Source organism: Phocoena sinus, chromosome X (genome assembly GCF_008692025.1).
Source record: "Phocoena sinus isolate mPhoSin1 chromosome X, mPhoSin1.pri, whole genome shotgun sequence".
NCBI classification, from domain to species: domain Eukaryota; kingdom Metazoa; phylum Chordata; class Mammalia; order Artiodactyla; family Phocoenidae; genus Phocoena; species Phocoena sinus.
In genome coordinates this window covers 8,389,367-8,410,583 of record NC_045784.1, presented here as the reverse complement: position 1 = coordinate 8,410,583, position 21,217 = coordinate 8,389,367, and the positions used below count along the sequence as shown (strand labels likewise).

The 21,217-nt window shown below is 44.4% G+C and overlaps 1 protein-coding gene across 4 annotated transcripts in view; it reads left to right on the top strand.

The window, feature by feature from the left end:
• Positions 1–18,460, top strand: part of ARHGAP6 (Rho GTPase activating protein 6) — a 488,732-nt gene extending 470,272 nt beyond the window's left edge. For 3 of the 4 annotated variants that reach the window (XM_032620346.1, XM_032620349.1, XM_032620348.1), the window contains 4 exons: positions 1,626–1,723; positions 11,607–11,875; positions 13,703–13,783; positions 16,481–18,460. In XM_032620346.1, coding sequence (XP_032476237.1) covers positions 1,626–1,723; positions 11,607–11,875; positions 13,703–13,783; positions 16,481–17,166 — 1,134 coding nt within the window. In that variant the 3' untranslated portion in view covers positions 17,167–18,460. The remainder of the gene's footprint in view (positions 1–1,625; positions 1,724–11,606; positions 11,876–13,702; positions 13,784–16,480) is intronic. The other variant, XM_032620347.1, reaches the window with a different exon arrangement.
• Positions 18,461–21,217: the final 2,757 nt, after the last annotated feature.

Genomic DNA, 21,217 nt, shown 5'->3' with positions numbered 1-21,217 from the left:
AAGAGAGGGAAGAAGTGACGGGCATCACGGAGATGAAATCAAGTAGATCTCCCAGCTCTGAACAGGGAGGGAAAAGGACACAGAGAAACTTGAATCCAACCCAGATTTTGAGCTTGTGTGACTAGGGTTTGGCAGTGTCATTAATGACGATTCAGAATGAAGTAGGAAGAATAGATTTATGAAAGGAGGAAAGCTTTTTGTTGCTTTTTCATCCCCGCTTTTGTTAATAAAATTGCGTCCAGCTTCTTAGAGCTCAGGAAGAATTGAGTTCTGCAAGAGGCAGAAGGCCATTCTTCCACCAACACTCGTTCTCAGAAGACGTGTCCCCACGGTATTTGAGGGTCTTGTCTCCGAGCTCACATGTGAGAGAATCAGACTGAACATGTATTTTCCCTCAACAGTTGGAATTTCCTGTGGTTGAGCTACCAGCATCTACAGAGTAGAAAACCACTGGAGCCGAGTTCAATCTTTTCTCCCAGAAAAAACTTCTCCGTGAGTGATTTAGGATTGTAAGGTCATCTTCTAATGCACTGAGGATTAGGCTTAGAGAAACACATGAAGCTCATCTATAACAGTCTAGTGAATGCCTCATCAAATTATGAAGCAAGAAACTTTTTTTTTTTTTTTTTTTTTTTTTTTGCGCGGGCCTCTCACTGCTGTGGCCTCTCCCGTTGAGGAGCACAGGCTCCGGACGCGCAGGCCCAGCGGCCACGGCTCACGGGCCCAGCCGCTCCGCGGCATGTGGGATCTTCCCGGACCGGGGCACGAACCCGCGTCCCCTGCATCGGCAGGCAGACTCTCAACCACTGCGCCACCAGGGAAGCCCAGCAAGAAACTTTTAATTGTTGATAGACCGGGAGGCAAGAAAAGAGTGAAGGCCGGCACTGAATGACAAAGTGGCACGTGCAAACGTACTAGTCAACATTTTGTTTTTGAGTGTTTTCTATTTGCCAGGTGCTTTTCTAAGTTCTCAACATGTAGTAAGTCCTTTACTCACCACGTCAGCCCTTTGTGGTGAGTACTCTTATTATCTCCAGTTTACAGTTGAGGGCACTGAGACCTGGAAAGGTCATATACCTTGCCAGAATTCCCACACCCAGCAAGTGGAACTGGGACTCAAATACAAGCAGTCTCCGGCTCCAGGGCCTGTCCTCGATAAACTGATCCTATGTTCCAGAACTGCCCAAGACAGTCCTAACTTATGCCTGTTGTCTTGGCATAGTTCTAAATATGAACTCTAGAAAGTGTCCCCATTTGGACAGTAAATTACAAACACCGTTCCTCTTAACCGCAATATTTTGCTTATTGAAAGCCGAGAAGATCGAGTCTGAGCAACAGAGGTACCCAAATGGTTAGGCTGTGTCTCCGGTCGCAAGTGGCGTGACAATTCACCCCACTTGAATTGAACTGACTGTTGAATATGACTATTTGGTAATCATCCAGTTTGTCCTAAGAATGAAACTGGCTGTATGGGTTGGTGTAGGTTTGGTTTTAACCAAGAGATCACTCTGTTTTCTTACAACTTTTAAGGCACCCTTTTCCATGCTGTTGTCAAGTTGCCAATGACCGTAGTTCGCCTCCTTCTGGAGTGGTTTTATTTATGCCTCAGCATTTGGCCCCTGCAGGTTCCCCCGGATCTCCAGAATGAAGTGCTGGTGAGCCTGTTAGAGACCGATCCCGATGTTGTGGACTATTTACTCAGAAGAAAGGCCTCCCAATCTTCGTGAGTATGCCAGTTTTTCCATCTTCTAAAGCCGCCTTGGGGATTTCTATTTTCATTTCCAAAGAATTAGAAAAGTTTACATAACTCCACGCAGGGTGACTTGAGTGGAATTTTGCTGACTTCCTGGCAAATCTGATCGATCCACCTAAACAGAAAATGCTTGTCTTACGAATCCACTTATCAAACTAGAAACTGCTTTATGGGATTTTTCTGTTTCATTTCTCTTTTTCTAGCCCCTTGAGGTCCTTTTGACTGTGTTTACTGGGAAAAAAAAAAAAAAAAACCCTACTAAATCACACTGGCAGGAAGCTCAGGAACTGACAGCAATGTGCATCAGTGATTCCACTTCTAGAATCCTAAAAACTGTGCTTAGGGGCCCCTACGGCTGCGCCTGGATGCATCTTACGTGTGTAACTTACCAACGGGACAGATGCATTAGCAAACCACAAGACAGGCCTCAGCCAAGGCCTAGGTACCCATGAAATTAGAGATGCTCACCCTCTTAACTCTCCCGCTCTTTATAGCTAGCATCCTTTTGAGAAAAATGCATGCCGGTATACACAAGCGCCCATGTTTGCAACGAGGGAAATACAAGCCTTGCTGTAGACTACGGTTAGCCACCATTTTTCCCCCAAAGGAGAAGCACTGAATTTTCCCCTTAGTCAGATTTTATGATTTGTGTTAACCATTTGCTATAGAGGCAGAGTGTATGGGGGTGAACTTTAACAAAGCTAGTTACGGGGATAATATCGCGTCATGAACCAGGAGTGATGTTGCCACCATGACACCAAACCTTAAATTTGTGACAGGAAACGTTGCTTCCTTCGTGAAAGTATCATCTCATGTTGTACTTGTTAATCTCCTGAATTTCAACAATTCTAAGACACATTTTCCCCCATGTTTTATCATCTCTGAAATTGAGGTTAATCTTATAATCAACGACACGTCTTAAATTAATTCACAGCATTTTTTCCCCTCTGAGTCATACATAAAATACTGTCATGGTATGTCTTATTCAATGGTATCTCAGAAACGTGGACACGTGTTAAATTGTTCTTTTGTATTGATGTCGAACGTGATGTACTAATTTTCATTTAAAACTATTTCAGGTATGTAAAAATTACATTCTTTAGAGAAATTTGGTGGAAAGGAATTGCACATTGTTTTGTTCCATGTCCTGTAGAACAGGGAGGAATTTTTAAGGGGACTGTGCTTTCAAGAGCAGTTTTAAAAATCCACTTCTGTGCCAATCATTATCAAGATAAGTTCTGCTTCAAGTAAGACATTCTGCCAGGATTCAAACCCTAAGAGCCACGAGGGAATAAAAATGTATTCAGATTGTATACACGGGCTGGTATTTCATGGTCTTGCGTTTCATATCAGAGAATTGGGCTCACTTAAAACGTTCCTAGATTCCTATCATCAAGGTGGAGATTCTAATTTAAACAAACAAAGGGCTTTTCTTCATAGGAGATCTTGTGTCACCGGACTTTAAGGGAACTCACTTATTTCCCTCCCCTGTGCAAGAAAACAGACATGGCAGCCTTTCTCTTTGTGAATCCCTCGTTAATCTGCCTTTAAAACACTTCTCTGTGGGAAGGGTATAAAGCACACACCTAAAAAAGCCACTGATATTTGACTTATCGAATTTCTGCTTTTATGTGACATTTTCAAATATATGAATATTATACTCTGAAGAATAGATGTTAGAAGTTATTTTGATGTGGTTTTCAATACGCTCTTTGCATGTAAATGCCAAGTGGTGCAGCGTCTTCTGTTCCCTGTCCCTATAGGAATAAGAATTGTAAGGCCCAGGCAAGCTGACCCTGCACCGCGATCTTAGGTGAGTGTCAGGGCTTCAAGAAAAGGAAGGTAAGCTCACAGGAGCACTGGAGATGTCAGAGACTAGCAGTGTCGAACAGAAAACATTTGGAGGAGACTTTGGCAGTGAGGAGAAGCGAGTGTTTGGTTGTTTTCCTCTAGGTACAGGTCAGGTAGCAGCCCAGAAGGTTGATGATGCTACCATGAAGTGAAAGTACATACCTTAGTAAATAAATATTTATTTTTAATGGCTTCTTGAGGCTTGCAAAGTCCTAACCCTCGCGCTGTAGGTAGTCTCTTCGTGCTTCAAAGGTGTGCTTCTCAAACTTCACTATGCGTCCAGGTGACCAGAAGATCTCGTTAAAATGTTCTTTCTGAATCAGTAGGTCTAGGGGAGGGAGTCTGAGAAACTGCATTTCTAACAAGCCCCCCGCCAAGATGATGCTGTGATGCTGCTGGGCCATGATCCAGACTTGGAGTAGCAAAAGCTTAAAATCTCAAGGCATATTCTTTTCTTCTCTCAGTATTTACTGTATTGAAGTCTAGTTGATTTACAATGTTTTGTTAATTTCTGCCGCACAGCAGTGACTCATTTATCCATATAGATGTACATTCATGTTTCATATTCTTTTCCCTTATGGTTTATCACAGGGTACTGAATATAGTTCCCTGTGCTCTACAGTAGGACCTTGTTGTCTATCCATTCTCTGTATAAATGCGTACATCTTTAAGGACTTGCAGACTTGTCGAAGGAGGCCTACAAGGGTGAAGATGATACGTGCTGAGCCCCGGGTTCTCAGCCTTGCCTCCCGTTCGAATCACTTGGGGAGCTTGAAGAACAGCTCCGCCTGGGCACCCCTCCCCCCGCTAGAGATTTGGATTCATTTATTCCGGGGTGCAGTCTGGACACTGGGATTTTTTTTTTTTTTTTTTTTTTTTTTTTGCGGTATGCGGGCCTCTCACTGCTGTGGCCTCTCCCATTGCGGAGCACAGGCTCCGGATGCACCGGCTCAGCGGCCATGGCTCAAGGGCCCAGCCACTCCGCGGCATGTGGGATCTTCCTGGACCGGGGCACGAACCCGCGTCCCCTGCATCGGCAGGCGGACTCTCAATCACTGCGCCACCAGGGAAGCCCTGGACACTGGGATTTTTAAAAGCTCCCCTGTGTTTCTCACAAGCAGCCAGGCTAAGAACTGCCATCCGGGGACTTGAGGTAGGTGATTTGTTACATGCCAAAGGGGTCTTTGTGTTGACAAAGAAGGGAACCAGCGCTCCGGACCATAGATCCACTTGGAGTTTCGATATCTTCTGAGAAGAGCACGGATTTGCAGGGAACTTTGTAGGCTGGAGAGGTTGTCAATAGGCCTGGATGTTTGGGGAGCTTGAATCAGGGCCTGGTCATAAAAGTAAATATGTCAGCTGGCTGGGGACACGATAAAGAGGCTGGCCAGCACAGAGGGCAGAAGCCCGTAAATAGCAAGCTTAGCACCGGTGCTTAAATCAAGAAGCAGCGGCAAAGAATTACGGTGATGATAGATCATGGTAACGACAGAACACAGTGGTGACAAATTATAGTACCCCAAATGCCAGACAGTGCCGGCCACACTGACATGTCAATTATCCATCAATAGCACACCCTTCTGTGATACAACGTGCTGGTTATGAGCTTTGGATTCAGAGCCACATTGCCTGAGTCCAAATTCCAGTTCCACTGCGATTAGCTGTGCGGTCTTGGGTAAAGAAATTCATCTCTCTCTGTCTCAGTTTCCTCATCTGTAAACTAGAGATAAAAAGTCACACTAACTTTACGGAGTTGTTCTGCGATTAGAATAGAATCTGGTTTTTAGATAAATGCTTAGTACTTGTTAGCAATTATTATCACATTACTTAGAATTTCACCATTCTGTTCATTTACAGCTACTTACCAAAAACTTGGGTGTCACTAGATTCTACCTTGCTGTCCATGAGATAGCAACCTATGAAGGCAATATGGCGCGAGAGAACCCAGCCACGTTAAGTTGTGGCACTGTCTTGAAAGGCAAAGCTCACCTGATCTGATTGGCATCAGGATGATGGCGTAGTTCTGGAACAGACAGAGGGGTGAGGGTGAAAGGCACTGAAGTTGGGAACGTGACCTGCTCGCACCAGGCCAGGTAGATTTCTGAAGGGACTGGAAGCGATTGCGTTTGCAGGTCATGAGGTCGAGAATCTGGATAAGCTGTGGCGCGATGGGAATGGACAGAATTCTTGTTCCGAAGGCCTTATTTAGTGAAAACTCAGCTACGAGGGCTATAAAAGGTAAGAATGGAAAGGATTTGCAGGAAGACCACAGAGTGGGAAGCAACAGTAGCTTCTAAAATGAACATCTTAAGTGCAGTGATATGCACGAGCTGCCTCATTTTTCTCTTCCAACCCTTTGATTCTTTTTCCTGAAGCTTCTGTTCTTTGCCATCAGCTCACATACCTAAATAAGGTTTTAGATTCCTGTGCCCCACGTGGGAACTGCACAAGATTTTATCTGGAGTGGACAAGTAAGTTTTCAAAAGAGTGTCAAACCAAGAACGAGAACATATTCATCAAATTTTCTGTTTTGGAAGATGAAACATTTAGTGATATTTGGGAATTTAATGTTTTGATTTGAGTCTTTTCCCTTCTTTATGTGCGACAACAGAATTGGGGGAGTGAGGGTAGGATTCAGTATTTTTTTCTTGTGCTTGTCTACTTACATTTTTGGCTTCAACTAAAATGGAATGCCAAGAGGAGATTAGAAGAGATTTATATCACTAACAATGAAAGACTTCCAGTTTTTTAATTGCTTGTCTGGTATATTTATTAGAATTATGTGCTCTTTTCTTCAAAGATACTTAAAATAGACCCTCCCCCTTGATTTAGGGTTGTAAGGTAATAGGGGATGAGAATGGAGTCAAAGAGGACAAAGTATGTTAAAACGCAGGCATTTGCAACAGAACAGAAGTACATTATCGTGGCAGGGCAGGGACTAGGGTGAGGGGAGTGAGGTGCAGATTTTAAGGGTGTGTTAAAACGGTCATCAAAATGAACAATATTGAAGTGTAGTATTTTTAAAAAATCAAAGTGAACACCAAAAATCTCTGATGAGCAACATATCAAAAAATGTTAAAAGACCTGGGCGAATTCTAACGTCCTGGATGCTGGCTTTATCTCCTGGTGGGAGTTTGGATCCAGGTCAGCGTCTCTTTGGAGCAGGGTGCATTTGTCCCTAGGATTCTGCATAAGGGATGCTTTGCAGCACTGAGCTTGATGAATGTGAAAATCGTCCATAAGTCCAGAGCTACTGTTGCAGTGGATTCCTTTCCTGGTACCGTTAATAGTGTCCGAGATGGTTATGTGCTTTGAGTTCCACCAGACTGAGGTTTACCCGTTCATGGCTAAGCCAAGCATGGAGCCGATGCAAGTTCGAAATCCCCAAAGGTGTTTCTCACTGGGGTTGCTCAGTGAGGGGCTGGGCTGGCCACTTCCGGTGATTGAACCGGAGTTTTCCGTTTATCCACAGAACAAGTTCTGTGCCTCCGGCTGCAGTACAGGCCTGCCCACAGTACCCTGCCAGCGTGTTTACACCCTGACCTGGAGGGACCAGCTAAGGGTGAGAAAGTGATTCGCTCTCCACGTCCATCTCATGCTTGTTTGGTTGGCTGAGACTGGCCATGCGTGCTGTGGATGGTCCCGGGGCTTTCAGGTCTCACGGGAAAGCTCTCCATTCATGGAAGCAACCCCATGTCAACTGGCAGTGTATCCATCCACTCAAATCCATGAAATTCCAAGACATAGAAAGAGGGAACGTTTTGTGCTTCTAAACGATTTCTCATCTGGTGAATCACCGGTTAGAATAAATAGTTTAGATAAATGCATGAATATCTTATTGCCTTTACTCGGAGTGTTGAATTTCAAATTGTCTTCCTAGAGTAGAATCATTTTAGAGGCAAATCTTAGGGAAGACGTCGGTGGCTGCTTGTCTCATTTTCCAGAGGGAGGGTCCTGGATTTGTTTCCAATTGATTTAATGATAAAGCGATGGAATGACATTAAATGTTTTAAAACTCTGAACTGCCAATGTTATAGTGAGAGTTTGAGGAGTTTTAGTTTGTTTATTAATTGGTGGGCTGTCGTGTGGAAAGACAGTTCTTGGGCATGGGTTCTTAGGCACATTTGGCCACCATCTTATTGACCTCTGCCGAGAAAATAAAATGATGAATACGAAATACTTTAAACATATAAAAGGGCCCACCAGCTCTAAGCAGAAAACAAGCGTTTTACTATTGGTTTTTAATCATTTTGAATAGTATTTATGAAATAAGTTTTAGGAGTCTCGACCCCTAATGCCGGTACTGCTAGGAAGACATGTAATTTTGATATCTCCTCATTTCTTCGGCTCGTCTCTAGACTTGTGATCAGAAACAAGGAGAGTTGTTAACGGTAGCTTAGTACAATTTCTGCCACATAACGGACTCTACATAAATAGCGACTTTTGTGCTTCTCTCAGGCCAAGGGGTTACCTCACATGAGTGTATACACCACAGGCTGTCTGCCATGGGCACTCAATCAGTATCCGCTGGCTGGGAAAAGAGGTATCACCTCTCGTGGGGTGTCCCCACCTGCCCGTGTCCCTGGCCGTGACCCCAGCCACCCTGAGGAGGTTCGTGGTCCGTGTCTGCTTCATTCACCTCTACCTCCAGGGATTAGCTCTAGCCACCTCCTGCAGTTTCTCCCCTGATTGGGGCCGCAGCTGTGGTGACTTTGGTGGGTGGACTTAGGAGAATGACACAGAGGAGCGGAGAAAGGCAGGTTGGCCCCTCCTGCCCCCCCTCCCCTTAACACGTTCTGATCCATCACCAAACGACGTTCGGTTATCCGGATCCTGCAGACCGGAGCTGGCTGCATTGGGCACACTACTTTACTCAGCTGCGGCGCCAGCCACCTCAAGGTCAGGACCGCCACATTTACCCCCGCTGCCAGCCAGGGCTGAGGTTTCGGCCACTATCTGTGGTTTCCCTCCTGATTTGACTCTCACTAGATCCATAGCTCACGGTCACATCCGTGGGTTGAGGGAAGGCAGGTAGGTTTGCTATCTGGGGTTCTCAAACTTCCCCAAGCATCAGAATTACCTGGAGGGCTCTGAAAGCCCTGCCCCCAGAGGTTCCCTTTCAATCGGCCAAGCCAGCTTCATGGGCTGAACCCCATACTCAGAAGGAGCACCCATTTGGCTTAGTGATCTGCTGTCACCGTCTTGAAATTCTAATCATTTTTTTAATCTTAGGGCCCCGCATGTTCATTTTGCCCTGGGCCCTGCATATGGTGGCCAGTCTTGTCAGGAGGTCCAGAATGGAGCTTGAGAATTTGCATTTCCAACAAGTAATGCATTTCCCAGGTGATAGCGATGCGGCCGCATCAGAACCGCTGAGTGAGGTTTTGCAGAGTCAGCCCAAAGGACAGAGGAAGAGGACGGTGGCTTTCCACCTCTCCCCCCCCACCCCGCCACCTCACCTCTGCTGGATCAGATCCCATCACAGCCATGATCATGGAGGAAAAAACAATGTGACAGCTTCAGTTATTTTTGTTATTGCCGTTATTGTTCTCTGTTTTGTTTTAACCAAACTGAATGCTCTCACGAAGCATGCTGCCTTTTTAATACCCCCAGCGACATGGACTTGATTTCCCTGTCTGTACACCAGTCCAAAAACAATGTATTGAAGCAGCTCGCAAAAATATGTAAACTGGAACAATATCATAGTAAGTAACTTGAAAGGCCAGGGAAAGGAAAGCATGGAAAGAGTGATAAGGTAAGATGGAGTTGGGGTGTGAAACACACAGAGGCTTCACACAAGCTCCAATGTCACACAAGCTCCAATACGCCAACTCGAGTGGAGCCCCAATTCCTCAGAGCCTTTTAGCGGTCGTTGCAAAGAGAGATACATTCTTTATTTCATGACCCGTGGTTCTATGTGGAGAGAGAATTTTTACCTCCAAGTAGGTAAAAATAACCTGCTTGCCTGGGAGAAACCCAGATGTCCCTAGTACTGAGATGTTCAAGAAATTTCTTTCATGACGTGTTTTTCTTTATGCACATAACTGTCGGCTGCATCTACAACTTATCATACTTTGCTCAATATATGCTCTTCTATATGTTTTGTAAGACAGAAGAGCCAGCTATGAGACCGAACTACTGTGGTCTCCATGAGCTACGATACGACCTTTCCAAAACTTTCCTCCTATTGTAAAGGGGCCAAAAAGCATTCGAAGCCCTGATAGTTATTTTGTTTTGGCAAGTGAATTGACTTGACTCTCTTTAAAACAGCCCATAAAATAAGGCTTTATGTGCCCACTCTTATCGATATAACACTATGATTATTCTTGCCGAGTAGACATAAGACATTTTCATTAATGAATGGAAAACTGCCAACTAAACAGGGAAGACAACCGAGATTAGCCCAGCAATTTGATATCTAGCCCTGGTCAGAACGTAGGACCCTGATTCCGAGCTGAGCTCTGTGTTGCTACCAATTCAGCACGTTCGTATTTTTCTCATTTTCATAGTAAAGCATCCTCAACGAGAGTCGAACCCCATGACGACAGACAAGTGTCCATTTGGTTTGTTTTGTGTCCCCTCCACTAGAATTAGGGAGGGTTCCCCCTTTAATTACATGGTGGAGGTTAAATCGTTTTTTTCCCCCACTTCCCAGCAGAAGTAGTAAGTTCCTTTTGTTTTTCCTTCATTCACTGGAGGCCTAAAGTTTCGTGGTTGCCCTCTGGCTCTTTCCCATAAGGTTATCGGTCATCGGTTTAAACAGGAGGCAAGGAGAGGACTGTTTATTCCATGTGGGTAAGAAATTCCCTCAGCTGCCTCGGTGACAGGGAAAGCATGACACAGCTGCTGAGATGCTTTCCCCTGGCACTACCCCCTGCTGGAGACCACCGCGAAGCTGGACCCCCTGAGAGCGTCCTTCCTCCATGTTGCATGCACAGAACCCTTTGGTCAGGAAAGCCTTGCTCGGGCATGGGTTTGCCTTCTTTAAGATCACAAAGGATTTGTTTTGAAAAACTAAACCAAAAGAAAGCAAAGACAAGTAAAGAGAAGTGAAGTGGGGGAGCGTGGGTGGGTGGGGGGAAACAGAAACGGGTTTGGGAACTTGTCATCAATCTGTGATCATTTCCCTTTAAGATGTCAGGGCCACTGTTTTGAGGAAGGTAGAAAATACAGATGTTCCCAGGTAAGACTTCCAACACTCTTGCCATGTTCCTGATGTTCTCATCTTCCTGTTCCGCTCACTGTTTTCACGGTTATTTCTGTTGCTGTGACAACTCATGCACACATAAACCTTAATGGATATGCTAATTAGTACGTCTTATATCAATTTGTAAAAGCACTAGTGCCTTGTAGAGTCTTTTTAGGTGTATTTAAATACAATGGACTCTCGTGATGGTCATGTATTTATCCTTTTAGCCACCGTTTTAACCATGAAACAGTTATTCCCATCAGCAGCAGCATCGTTGTTGTCCTCGTCCTCAGGAAGGATGGATTCACTTACACTAAGTATCGGGGTGCGGGGAGAAAAGGTGTCCGTAAAGCCATAATGAACTACACGTAAAGTTTCAATCATAGTTTTAGCTGAATTATTTTTAATTCAGGATATTGAGGAAAGTAAAAGAGTTATCTACAGTTTTTCCCTACTTAACAGATAGTGAGCATCAGACTTTAATTTTTAAATCGAAACAGGGATTGATCCAACGGGCATTTCAGTGATGCACCTTGGAGAAGACAGGCATCCATGTGTTTCACCCTCCCCCGCCCCACTTCGCCTTGCTGTTTCCCGTAACATCTGTTGGGTTTTACTGCCATCTGCTGGCCACTTCATAGAAACGCTTTCACCTTATTGACAAGGAGTCTTGGAACCTTGCTCAGAAGCTCTTTTTGTTTCAGCCCGTGTCCATGCATTCTCCTCCTGTCCTGTGTGAAACCGTCGGATTGTTTGAATCTGGTCGCTCATTGTTAACACACTCACGCACCTGTAATTGTCTCCTTGTGCCAGAAGCCCTGACATGCTGAGGTCGGAAGTTTCCTTTTCCATGGGAGGAAGGCATTCGTCCACAGATTCCAACAAGGCCTCCAGCGGAGACCTCTCCCCTTATGACAACAACTCCCCAGTGCTGTCCGAGCGCTCCCTGCTGGCTATGCAAGAGGACGTGGCCCCGGGGGGCTCAGAGAAGCTTTACAAAGGGCCAGAGCAGTATGTGCGGGTGGGCCACTTGCCATCTTCGAAGTCGAGGGAGAGTTCTCCTGGACCAAGGCTTGGGAAAGGTAACTCCACCAGTGACTTTGATTGCATGTGGCCTGATGTGGGTGCTTCGGACCTCCTCTCCATCCCTTCACCATTTCAAGTTTCTCTAATTCAATGAGCATTTACTGAGGACCTGCCAAACACCGACTCTGAGTCTGAGTCCCTGCAGACCCAGCTAGCTGGGAAGCAGTCTCGAGCTCTGGCAGCCCCTGACATTCCCAGCTGACTTTTCTACTCCAGCATCCGAGGAACTTTATGTGTCCTGGCCTGTGGGTTGGGGTGCATATTTGTTAGGCTAAGATGTCACCGAACCATTGCTGTTAACTTTTATAAAAGGAACAAGCTGAACTTACTATATAACAAGCTGGCATGTTCCAAAGAGGTCTCCATGGGAGATGACGTTTTTAGGCAGAGTAAGCTTTCCGTGGTCAAGTACATTTGGGAAACATTGGGTTAACCAAGCTAACGGTCTCTCTACTGTACGAGTTCTCAAACTCTTTAAAGTGCTAGTGGGCACCATGGATTTCCACAATGGGAGGGAGGGTATGGGTTGCAGCTTTTCTCAAATTCATTTGAGCACCGAATGTTCGGTTCTGTTCTCTCCCTCCACAGAGTAATTCCTCAGGGTCAGGACTCAACAGGACACTTTTAAAGTAATAATTGGAAGACACGGTACAAATTCTTACTATTTTATCTCAAATTTATAGTTTAATCCGAAGAGCCACTCTGAAAGGGCTTTTTTTTTTTTTTTTGGTGTTTTTAAGCACAGCAGTTTTTTTAATTTTACAAATATTCGTGTCAAAATGTTTTTTTAAATTTACAATGAAAACAGTAACCCATGTTCCCATCAGGCATAAAATTTATTTTTAAAATGCGAAAGTATTTGCCTCATCTGTAAAATGGACTCAGGGTCATCTCTTCAGGATTAAATGAGAGAATGCGTATGAACTGCGGAACACAGGGAAGCATCCAGCAGACGTTTGCTTCTAGAAATATCATTATTATCAGAATTGTAGTGAGGATTAAATGAGACGGTGAAAACACCTAAGATAGTGCCTTAGGCTGTAAATATTTACAGACAGACTAAGGGGATGTATGAATAAACACATGCAGGACTGACTCTGTTGCTGCCAGATAAAGAAACTATAACTATTCCTCTGTCTGTATGTTAATGCGGTCAGAGCTGTTGCCACCCGTCACAATTCTACTCGTTTCCTATTGCTGCCGTAACAAAAGACCACAAACTTAGTGGTTTAAAACAACACACAAATTTATTATCATACAATTCTGGACATCAGAAGTCTAAAATGGGTCCACAGGGCTGTGTTCCTTCCGGAGACTCTAGGGAACAATCTGTTTCCTTGCCTTTTCCAGCTTCCAGAGGCTGCCTGCATTCTTTGGTTCCTGGCCCCTTCCTCCATCTTTAAAGCCAGCAACGTAGCATCTTCTATCTTGCCCCCCTCTTACAAAGACCCTTGTGATTACATCGGGCTCGCACGGATAATCCAGGATCATCTCCTCATCTTAAAATCCATAATTTAAGCACACCTGCAGAGTCCCTTTTGAATATAACATCTTTACAGGTTCTGGGGATCATGACACGGACATCTTTGTGGGAGTCCTTATTCTGTCTACCACAGCCACCATAGAGAAAGAGCCTTTTTGTAAACCTCAAATGGAATAAGCGTCTTAAAAGGCAGGTCTGCATCGTATTCTGCCTTGTATCCATCACAATCTCGAATATAGTACTTTGAGCAAAAGAGATGTTATAAACATATTTGTTTATTGATGTTTTGCTCTTCAGTTTGATTGTGAGTTACATACCTTTTTTATACACTTCTTCCTAGATATGGCAGAGGAGGCTTTCAATATCTGGGGAACTTGGCATTCAACATTAAAAAGTGGATCCAAAGACCCAGGAATGACAGGTAAAAGATAATTTTTTAAAACTGGTATTTCATTTACTTTTTAAGTTAATTTCATTTTCACCTTACTATCGTCGTAATATTGTTTGGAAAATGCTGGAAACAGAGAAAAAAGGGATAAAACTATACTTATCCTTTCCACCAAAGTACATCAGTCTTTGACTTTATTTCGTTTCATTTGCAAGAGTTTTTAAAGGTAGTTACAATCATTCTCTCTGTGTACCTTTATGTGATTTGTTTACCGTCCATTCTCCAGTTATTTTCCATTATTATTGTTGAGAGCCATGTAGTATGCCAGATGCATATTCGTAGTTTAGAGCCCAATGCTGGGACAATGAGTTGTTTCCATTTTTTATTGATGTTGTGATAAGTTATGATGTCAGGGACCTCTTTTGTGTAACTTTTTTTTTTTGGTATTTTAAGTTTTTAACAAATTCACAAAATTTCAGAAAGCCAGTTACAAATCCAGAATAGTAAAGTGGGGGACTTCCCTGGTGGTCCAGTGGTTAGGACTGCAAGCTTCCACTGCTGAGGGCCTGGGTTCAATCCCTGGTTGGGAAACTAAGATCCTGCAAGCCGCGTGGTGCAGCAAAAACAAAAACAAAACAAACAAAAAAACAGAATAGGAAAGTGGGTCACAAATGATGAACCTTTTCAAGAATTCAGAGGTACGGTCACTTCACATTCCACAGAAGATGCGTTGTCTTATGCCCCATAAGCTGTAGGTGGCAGTGCCATTTCACTGTACTGTCCGTGTCACTTGAACCTCATTCCTGTTGCAAATCACTGCGTTTGCATTTTGGCTTCCTTAAAGAGCAAAATTGTATTATTTTCATTTGCCTTTCTTTCTCACCAGTATTTTTTCATTTTTCTGTTGATCAGCTCAATTTCCCCCACTGATTATCAGTTATGTCATCGGCTATTTGTGTATGCTAGTGTTTTTTAAATTGCTTCTTACAAACTCTTCCTGTCATAAAGACGTTAACCCTTTGTCCACTTTGTTTGCCACTGATATTATTATCCCTTGCAGTTTTTTCCCCTTTTTGGATATCTGAAATTTTTTCAATGTTTTACATAAGTAAGTCTATCACTCTCTCTTGTTGTGAATTATTTCACAAAATTAATCTTTACTTTTACTTAAGCATTGGAGAGTCAGTCATCTATGCACTTTTCCCTTTCATAGTATTCCGTTATTTTAACCCTTAATTCTTTAATCCATCTGGAATACATGTTAATATATTGCATGAAGTGTGTAAATTGTTTTGTTTTATGGTCTCTCCCAAATGTGTGTGTATGTATGTATATGTACATGTGTGTATATGTTCCCTTTCTCATTGTTTTGTAACACCTCCCATATTACAGTTTTAAAGCGTGGTACATTTTTAATTTAATGGCCTCTAATCCAGTTTGAGTACTGATCCATTATCTAACTACATCTCATTGTATCCCATGAAGTGCTTTACTGCCTTTCCCCCCAAGGATAAAGTATTCCACGATATTCTGCTCTGTTTTCCTTCGCTGTTTCAACTCTGATCTGTCCCTGTATAAATGCTCATATGCCCCTCTCTCCCCAAAATGATCTGCTCTCTTTCCCTGCCTACTAAAAAGAAATGAGAGGACAGGGCAAATCCATAGGAAAAGGGCAGCCTGGGGACATAGGCCCCAGGAACTCCTGGTTTGCTTGTGAAATGCACTGTTTTGCTCTCCTTTCAATTTCCTGAGGAAAGTTGTATCAGTTAGGGAAGGCTAACTGCTGTAAGAAACACCCCCTCAATGTCAGTGGCTTAACCTCTCACAGGTTGATTTCTCCCTCACTGCCCAGTCCACTGTGGATTGTGCAGGGCGATTAAGGGTGGGAGTGCTCTGTTCCACAGAGTCATTCAGGGGCTCAAGTTCCATCTAGCCAGTGGCTCCCCCATCCTCAGAGGCTGGAGTCTTCCGTAGTTTTTCCATCCTGGGCTAGAAGTTAAAGGAAGGGAGCAAGCAGGAAAGACTAGGAGTGCATTTGGGTTTTTGTTTGTTTGTTTGTTCATTTTTTTATTAGACCAGGCGTAGAAATGGCTCGCATCACACCTCTGCACATGTGTTAGCCAGACCTCATTTATGTGGCCCTCCTAACTGCAACGGAGGCTGGGAAATGTCATCCAGTAAGGAAAGGGGACGATTTGGTGAACAACGAGCCAGTCTCTCCCACAGTGGAGGTGGTGGAACGTACACAGTGGCTGCTGTCTTCATTATCTTCTGGCACCAAATGAGGCACTTTTGATTCATTTCATTATTCCTACAGCTTTAATTGACACAATAGAAACATGGAAACATTTGTGTCTCCTCTGGATTGCAAGTTGCACTGAACAGGAAGGGAATGTTCCTTTCACCTTCTAGGTTCAGAAAAGTTTTCATAACCACGCAGAAGGGGGCTTTCCTAAAACATAACTTAGGGCCAAGACCTATCCAGTTGCATTTGACAGCTAACCTGTCGGAGTCCAGGCATCTGTCTTTGGAGCTGCTTCACGAATTGTGCCAGTAATCAAAAAGCACTGCACGTCTCTTACTAGGAGGTCTTTTACTTTAGGCAACAACAACTAAGCGTGTCGGCGCTTCTTCAGTTTTTGAAGTTGGCGGTAGGAAGGAGATAACAGGGCATCCCGACAGGGGTTCTACAAACCAATTCCGTTTCTCGTCCTTCTCTCCGGCTCCCAGGTTCCTACGGAGACATTTTTGAAAGCAGCTCCCTCCGACCGGGGCCGTGTTCTCTTTCGCAGGGGAACCTGTCCCCAAATTGGCCCCGGTGGCAGGGGAGCCCCATGGAACTGGACAGCAGTGCGCAGGTCGTTGGCAGGACTCAGACCACGAGCACCATCGCCCAGTGCAGGGCGCACGCCCCCGTGGCCCGCGTCTGCAGCACGCCCCCCATCAAGGGCGGCGGGGGCGGGAGGCGCGCGCCAAGGCCAAGGCCGGAGCCGTGCTGGACCGAAGACCTCGCGGAGCGCGAGCCGGAGGCGGCCTGGCTGCAGAGGAGAGCCAAGCCTCTGCACCAGAGGCCTGCAGAGGGTGCCAGGCGCGACAAGAGGCCTCCTCCTCCGTATCCTGGTCCAGGGAAGCAGGCCCTAGCATCGGCCCAGCAGCCCGCGGAGCCGCCGCTGTGGAGGCCTCAGAGGCCAGAAGGAGGCTCGGGAACAGCTTTGGAAGAGGGAATCCAAAGAGCCGAGCGAGAGCGTCAGGCCGCCCAGCAGAAAGCGAGCAGCGCCTACCCCAGTCCCGCCAGCGATCGGAACAGTAAGACCTCGGGGGAGCCCAGCTGGCTCGACTGGCAGAGGGAGCGGTGGCAGATCTGGGAGCTCTTATCCACCGACAACCCCGATGCCCTCCCGGAAACGCTGGTATGAGATGAGCCCTCCATGCTCAGCCCTCACGTCCCAAACAGTCTTCTTCCACTCGGTAGGGGAAAAAGTGGGTGTTGGGCAATTGGGCACTTACTTGTTTTTCTTCTTTTACACTTAAAAAAAAAAAATAACACGAGAAAAGTCAGTTCACTTAAAGATATAGAGCACTAGGACCCTGGCCATTTATAATAAGATTCTATTACATAGCCAGCCTTCAGAAAAAACAAAACCAGAAGTGGATGCTAATATCCAATCTAAAAGCTATTCACATTGGCTCTGTATAAGATAAAACTCTTGCTTTGGTATAGCTTAATTGTATTTATGTGTCTTCAGTTTTGACTCTTGTATATTCTGTAACAGATTATGTATGATAATCCTATATGTTACATTCACAGAAAACAGAAGGAACACATTTTTAAATCACTTATTCTAAGTAATGAGATTCTATAGAGTGTTCTAGAATACGCACAAGCAGGTTTCTGTGCTTTGGCCATAGCTTGTTAACTGGGGACAGCCCTTCCTTCGATGCCTGAGGGAAACACTAACAAAACAAAATAAAACAGAATATGAGAAGCCATATTTTTCTATAGTAGTGAGATACGAAAAATATAGTCACTGAATGCTTTTTCATATTGAATATGTTTTAAGGAAAATATTAAATTTGGTACATTATGGAATATATCTTTAGAATCTGAATTCAGAGAGAAAGGCCGTGCCTGACAAGGAAAGAATAATGAAGACGTTGTCCTTCCCATTTTAGGTCAAATTCAATTTTATATAGACCATACATAATATATATTTATAATGTACGATTTTTATGTATTTTTCAAAACTGCAAACTGGAATCCAACTATAAAGTGTTTGAGGGTCAAAAGAGAGTATTCAAGTTACAGAACATGGTTTTTCCTTTTGCCCCATAATCAGTATTAACCAAATTATATGCAGTGCTTTGTGAAGTAAATCATATTTGGAAAAAGATTAAGCTCTGTATTTGCATTGTGCCAAAGGCTGAGGAAATGTTTTCTTTGGTAATTTTATGTGTAGTGTAAAGCGTTCCTACCACAGTGCGGTAGTAAATTTGAAGTTTTTCAGCTGCAAAACAATTTTTGGCCAGCAGGTGGCAATTCGCTTCAGTATTTTATGAAAATTTTTTTTCACTTCATAAGGGAATGTGTATTATAGAAAAAGATGGTTTTTTTTTTTTTTATAAAACATGCTACTCTTAATTTTCATATTGGCGATGACATTTTCACTGGTGTTTCCTAAACTTCTTACTTGTGCCATAATGAATAAAAAGTTAAGCAAAGCCTTCGTTCCCTGGCATTAAATCTAGTGAATGAACTCGCACCCCATTCCAAACGTACCCTTCCCTATCCCCAAGTCCAAGTGTAATAAATACTGGCAGTACTATACATACACAGCTAAAGAGCTAGTAAAAAATATCAGGGGGCTTGGGGACGGAACCCGGTGACACTGAAGCAAGTGAAGGCTGATTGTCACTCGTTTGAAACTCAGTTGTCGATGAGGAAGTGGTTTGCTCCAGGATGGGAACTCAGGTTTCCCACCTGCTGGACAGGTGTTGCCCAACACAATCCTTGTAAATTACATCTGCACTATAGGCCTTAGATGCTCCTTTTGCTTCCGGGCTGAAATAATGAAGTCTAAAAATGCTATCCGATGCCTCTTATCGGGGGAATGATAAGGATATCTTCAAGCTCTGTCACTGGGTCCAGCACTTCTGCCACTGGCAGGAACTCGGGAGGGATTCGCCTGCCGGCCTCTGGTTCCTCCTGGCTGCCCACACACAGCCCAAAGTTGCCAACAAGACCCAGAGCAAACGCTGTCTGACTGTGGACCACAGGTTGCTCTCCTGTGCCACCTCTTCTCTTTCTCCTCCCGCTGACTCTGTTTTCTTGGCTTTGAATTTGACACCAGTCTGTCCAGTTCTCTGTCTCCTTTCTGGACTCAACTGCCTGATATATGGGACCCCCCCCCCCCACCAGGTTCTTGCCCTAATAGTCCTGTTTTTAAAACTGCCAGGTCAGATGGCCCTGAGGCTGACGTCTGTGTCACAAAAGGTAAAGTATGTCTGTCTATTAATGGATCAAGAATAGTCCAGAAAACATGGCTCGGAATATTTTTTATATAATTAAATTGTGGTGTGTGTGTGTGTATGTGTGCTGTGCCTGTTTATGCCCGTGTACGTACATATAATGAACAATATTCACTCTCGCTTTCTCTTCAGATGGTTTAAGCCCAGTGGCCCTAACTTTAGCTTAGCGAGTGAAAGCTTGTTTCTCAGATGCCTTTATCACATTGAAAGTAAGCTGTTTCTTTAAATTAATTTTTATTGGAGTATAATTGCTTTACAATGTTGTTAGTTTCTACCGTACAGCAAAGTGAATCAGCTATACATATACGTACATCCCCTTTTTTTTGGATTTCCTCCCCATTTAAGTCACCACAGAGCATTGAGTAGAATTCCCTGAGCTGTACAGTAGGTTCTCCTTAGTTATCTATTTTATACATAGTATCAATAGTGTATATGTGTCGATCCCAATCTCCCAATTCATCCCACCACCCCCCTTTCCCCCCTTGGTGTCCATACGTTTGTCTTCTGTGCCTGAAAATAAGCTGTTTTAAAACACACACACAAGCCCCAAAGACCTGAGTCGAAATTGGAGTCATTTCTAACACCTTGTAAACGTTATAATACCTGACAAGACAAAAAAAAAAAAACAAACTCTTTCAATTTGGACGAAACCATTTAACAGGCTGTTGAAGTCACTCATTCCTGGGAGCAAAGAGATCCTACAATCAAGAAAAAAGCTCCAGGGGCTTCCCTGGTAGCCCAGTGGTTGAGAGTCCGCCTGCCGATGCAGGGGACACGGGTTCGTGCCCCGGTCCGGGAAGATCCCACATGCTGCGGAGTGGCTGGGCCGGTGAGCCATGGCCGCTGAGCCTGCGCGTCCGGAGCCTGTGCAACGCAACGGGAGAGGCCACAGCAGTGAGAGGCCCGCGTACCGCAAAAGAAAAAAAGAAAAGAAAAAAGCTCCAACGTGCCACAGATGTCTCTGCATCTTTGAATACTCAATCACCGTTTTTGTGTCTCTGCCAATGGGGCAGAATGATGGCAGAAATGGCCAAATAGGAATCTGTCTTGATCTAAGAAGCTATTAACATACGTTTGTTGTGGGTTTCTATAGAAAAAAAAAATCTACCAATGGAGTTTGTGCAAATGGAAGAAATTTCTAAATAAGCCCAGCTTGCTTCTTTTCTTATGCACATTTTAATACACATCTGCTTGACAGAGAAACAGCATTGGGATTAAATCTAAGGAGATGTCAGGACCGAGTCCAGGCCTGTGGTGTATGTCGCTCTGATAAGCAAACTGCAGGAGGTGGACTCAAGTGAACTGAGAAGAAAGGAAATGACTGAGGAAGAGTCACACAGAGATGAAAACAGGACAACATCTCGACCGGACAGAATTTTAAAACAGGACTAAATCAGTAGCAAATATTCTTCTCGAGAAGAAAATCCAAACCACAGGAAAGTTCCAATAAAGGTTGGAATTCATTGGCACGGTCAAGGCAGCGGATGACGTCGTGAAGACGTGGAGCTGCAGACAGTGGTCTCTGGGGTGCGGACCCCTGGCCTGGCGTGGTCTGCGGTTCCTCACGGTGCACAGAGCACCAGCCCCAGCCGAAGGCCCCCGCAGGTTTCAGAAGGGTCGGAAAATTCTCTCAATTCAATTTGAGCAACAACTCTTCAGACTTGAGTGAGCAACTCAGACTCATCCCAGTGTGCCTGGGCCATCCCAGGTTTAGTAATAAAAGCTCCACATCCTGGCATGGTAGGGAAAGGGGCCAGGATCCAGAGTGCGCCACCTTGGTACCTCTCAGGTAGGGTCGCCAGATAAGATACAGGAAGCCCAGTTCAACTGGAATGTCAGGTAAATGACTAATCTTAATTTAGTGTATCTCAGGTACCATTTGGGATATACTTACACTTTTAAAAGATTCGTTGTCCCAGATGTTGCATGGGACACACAAAT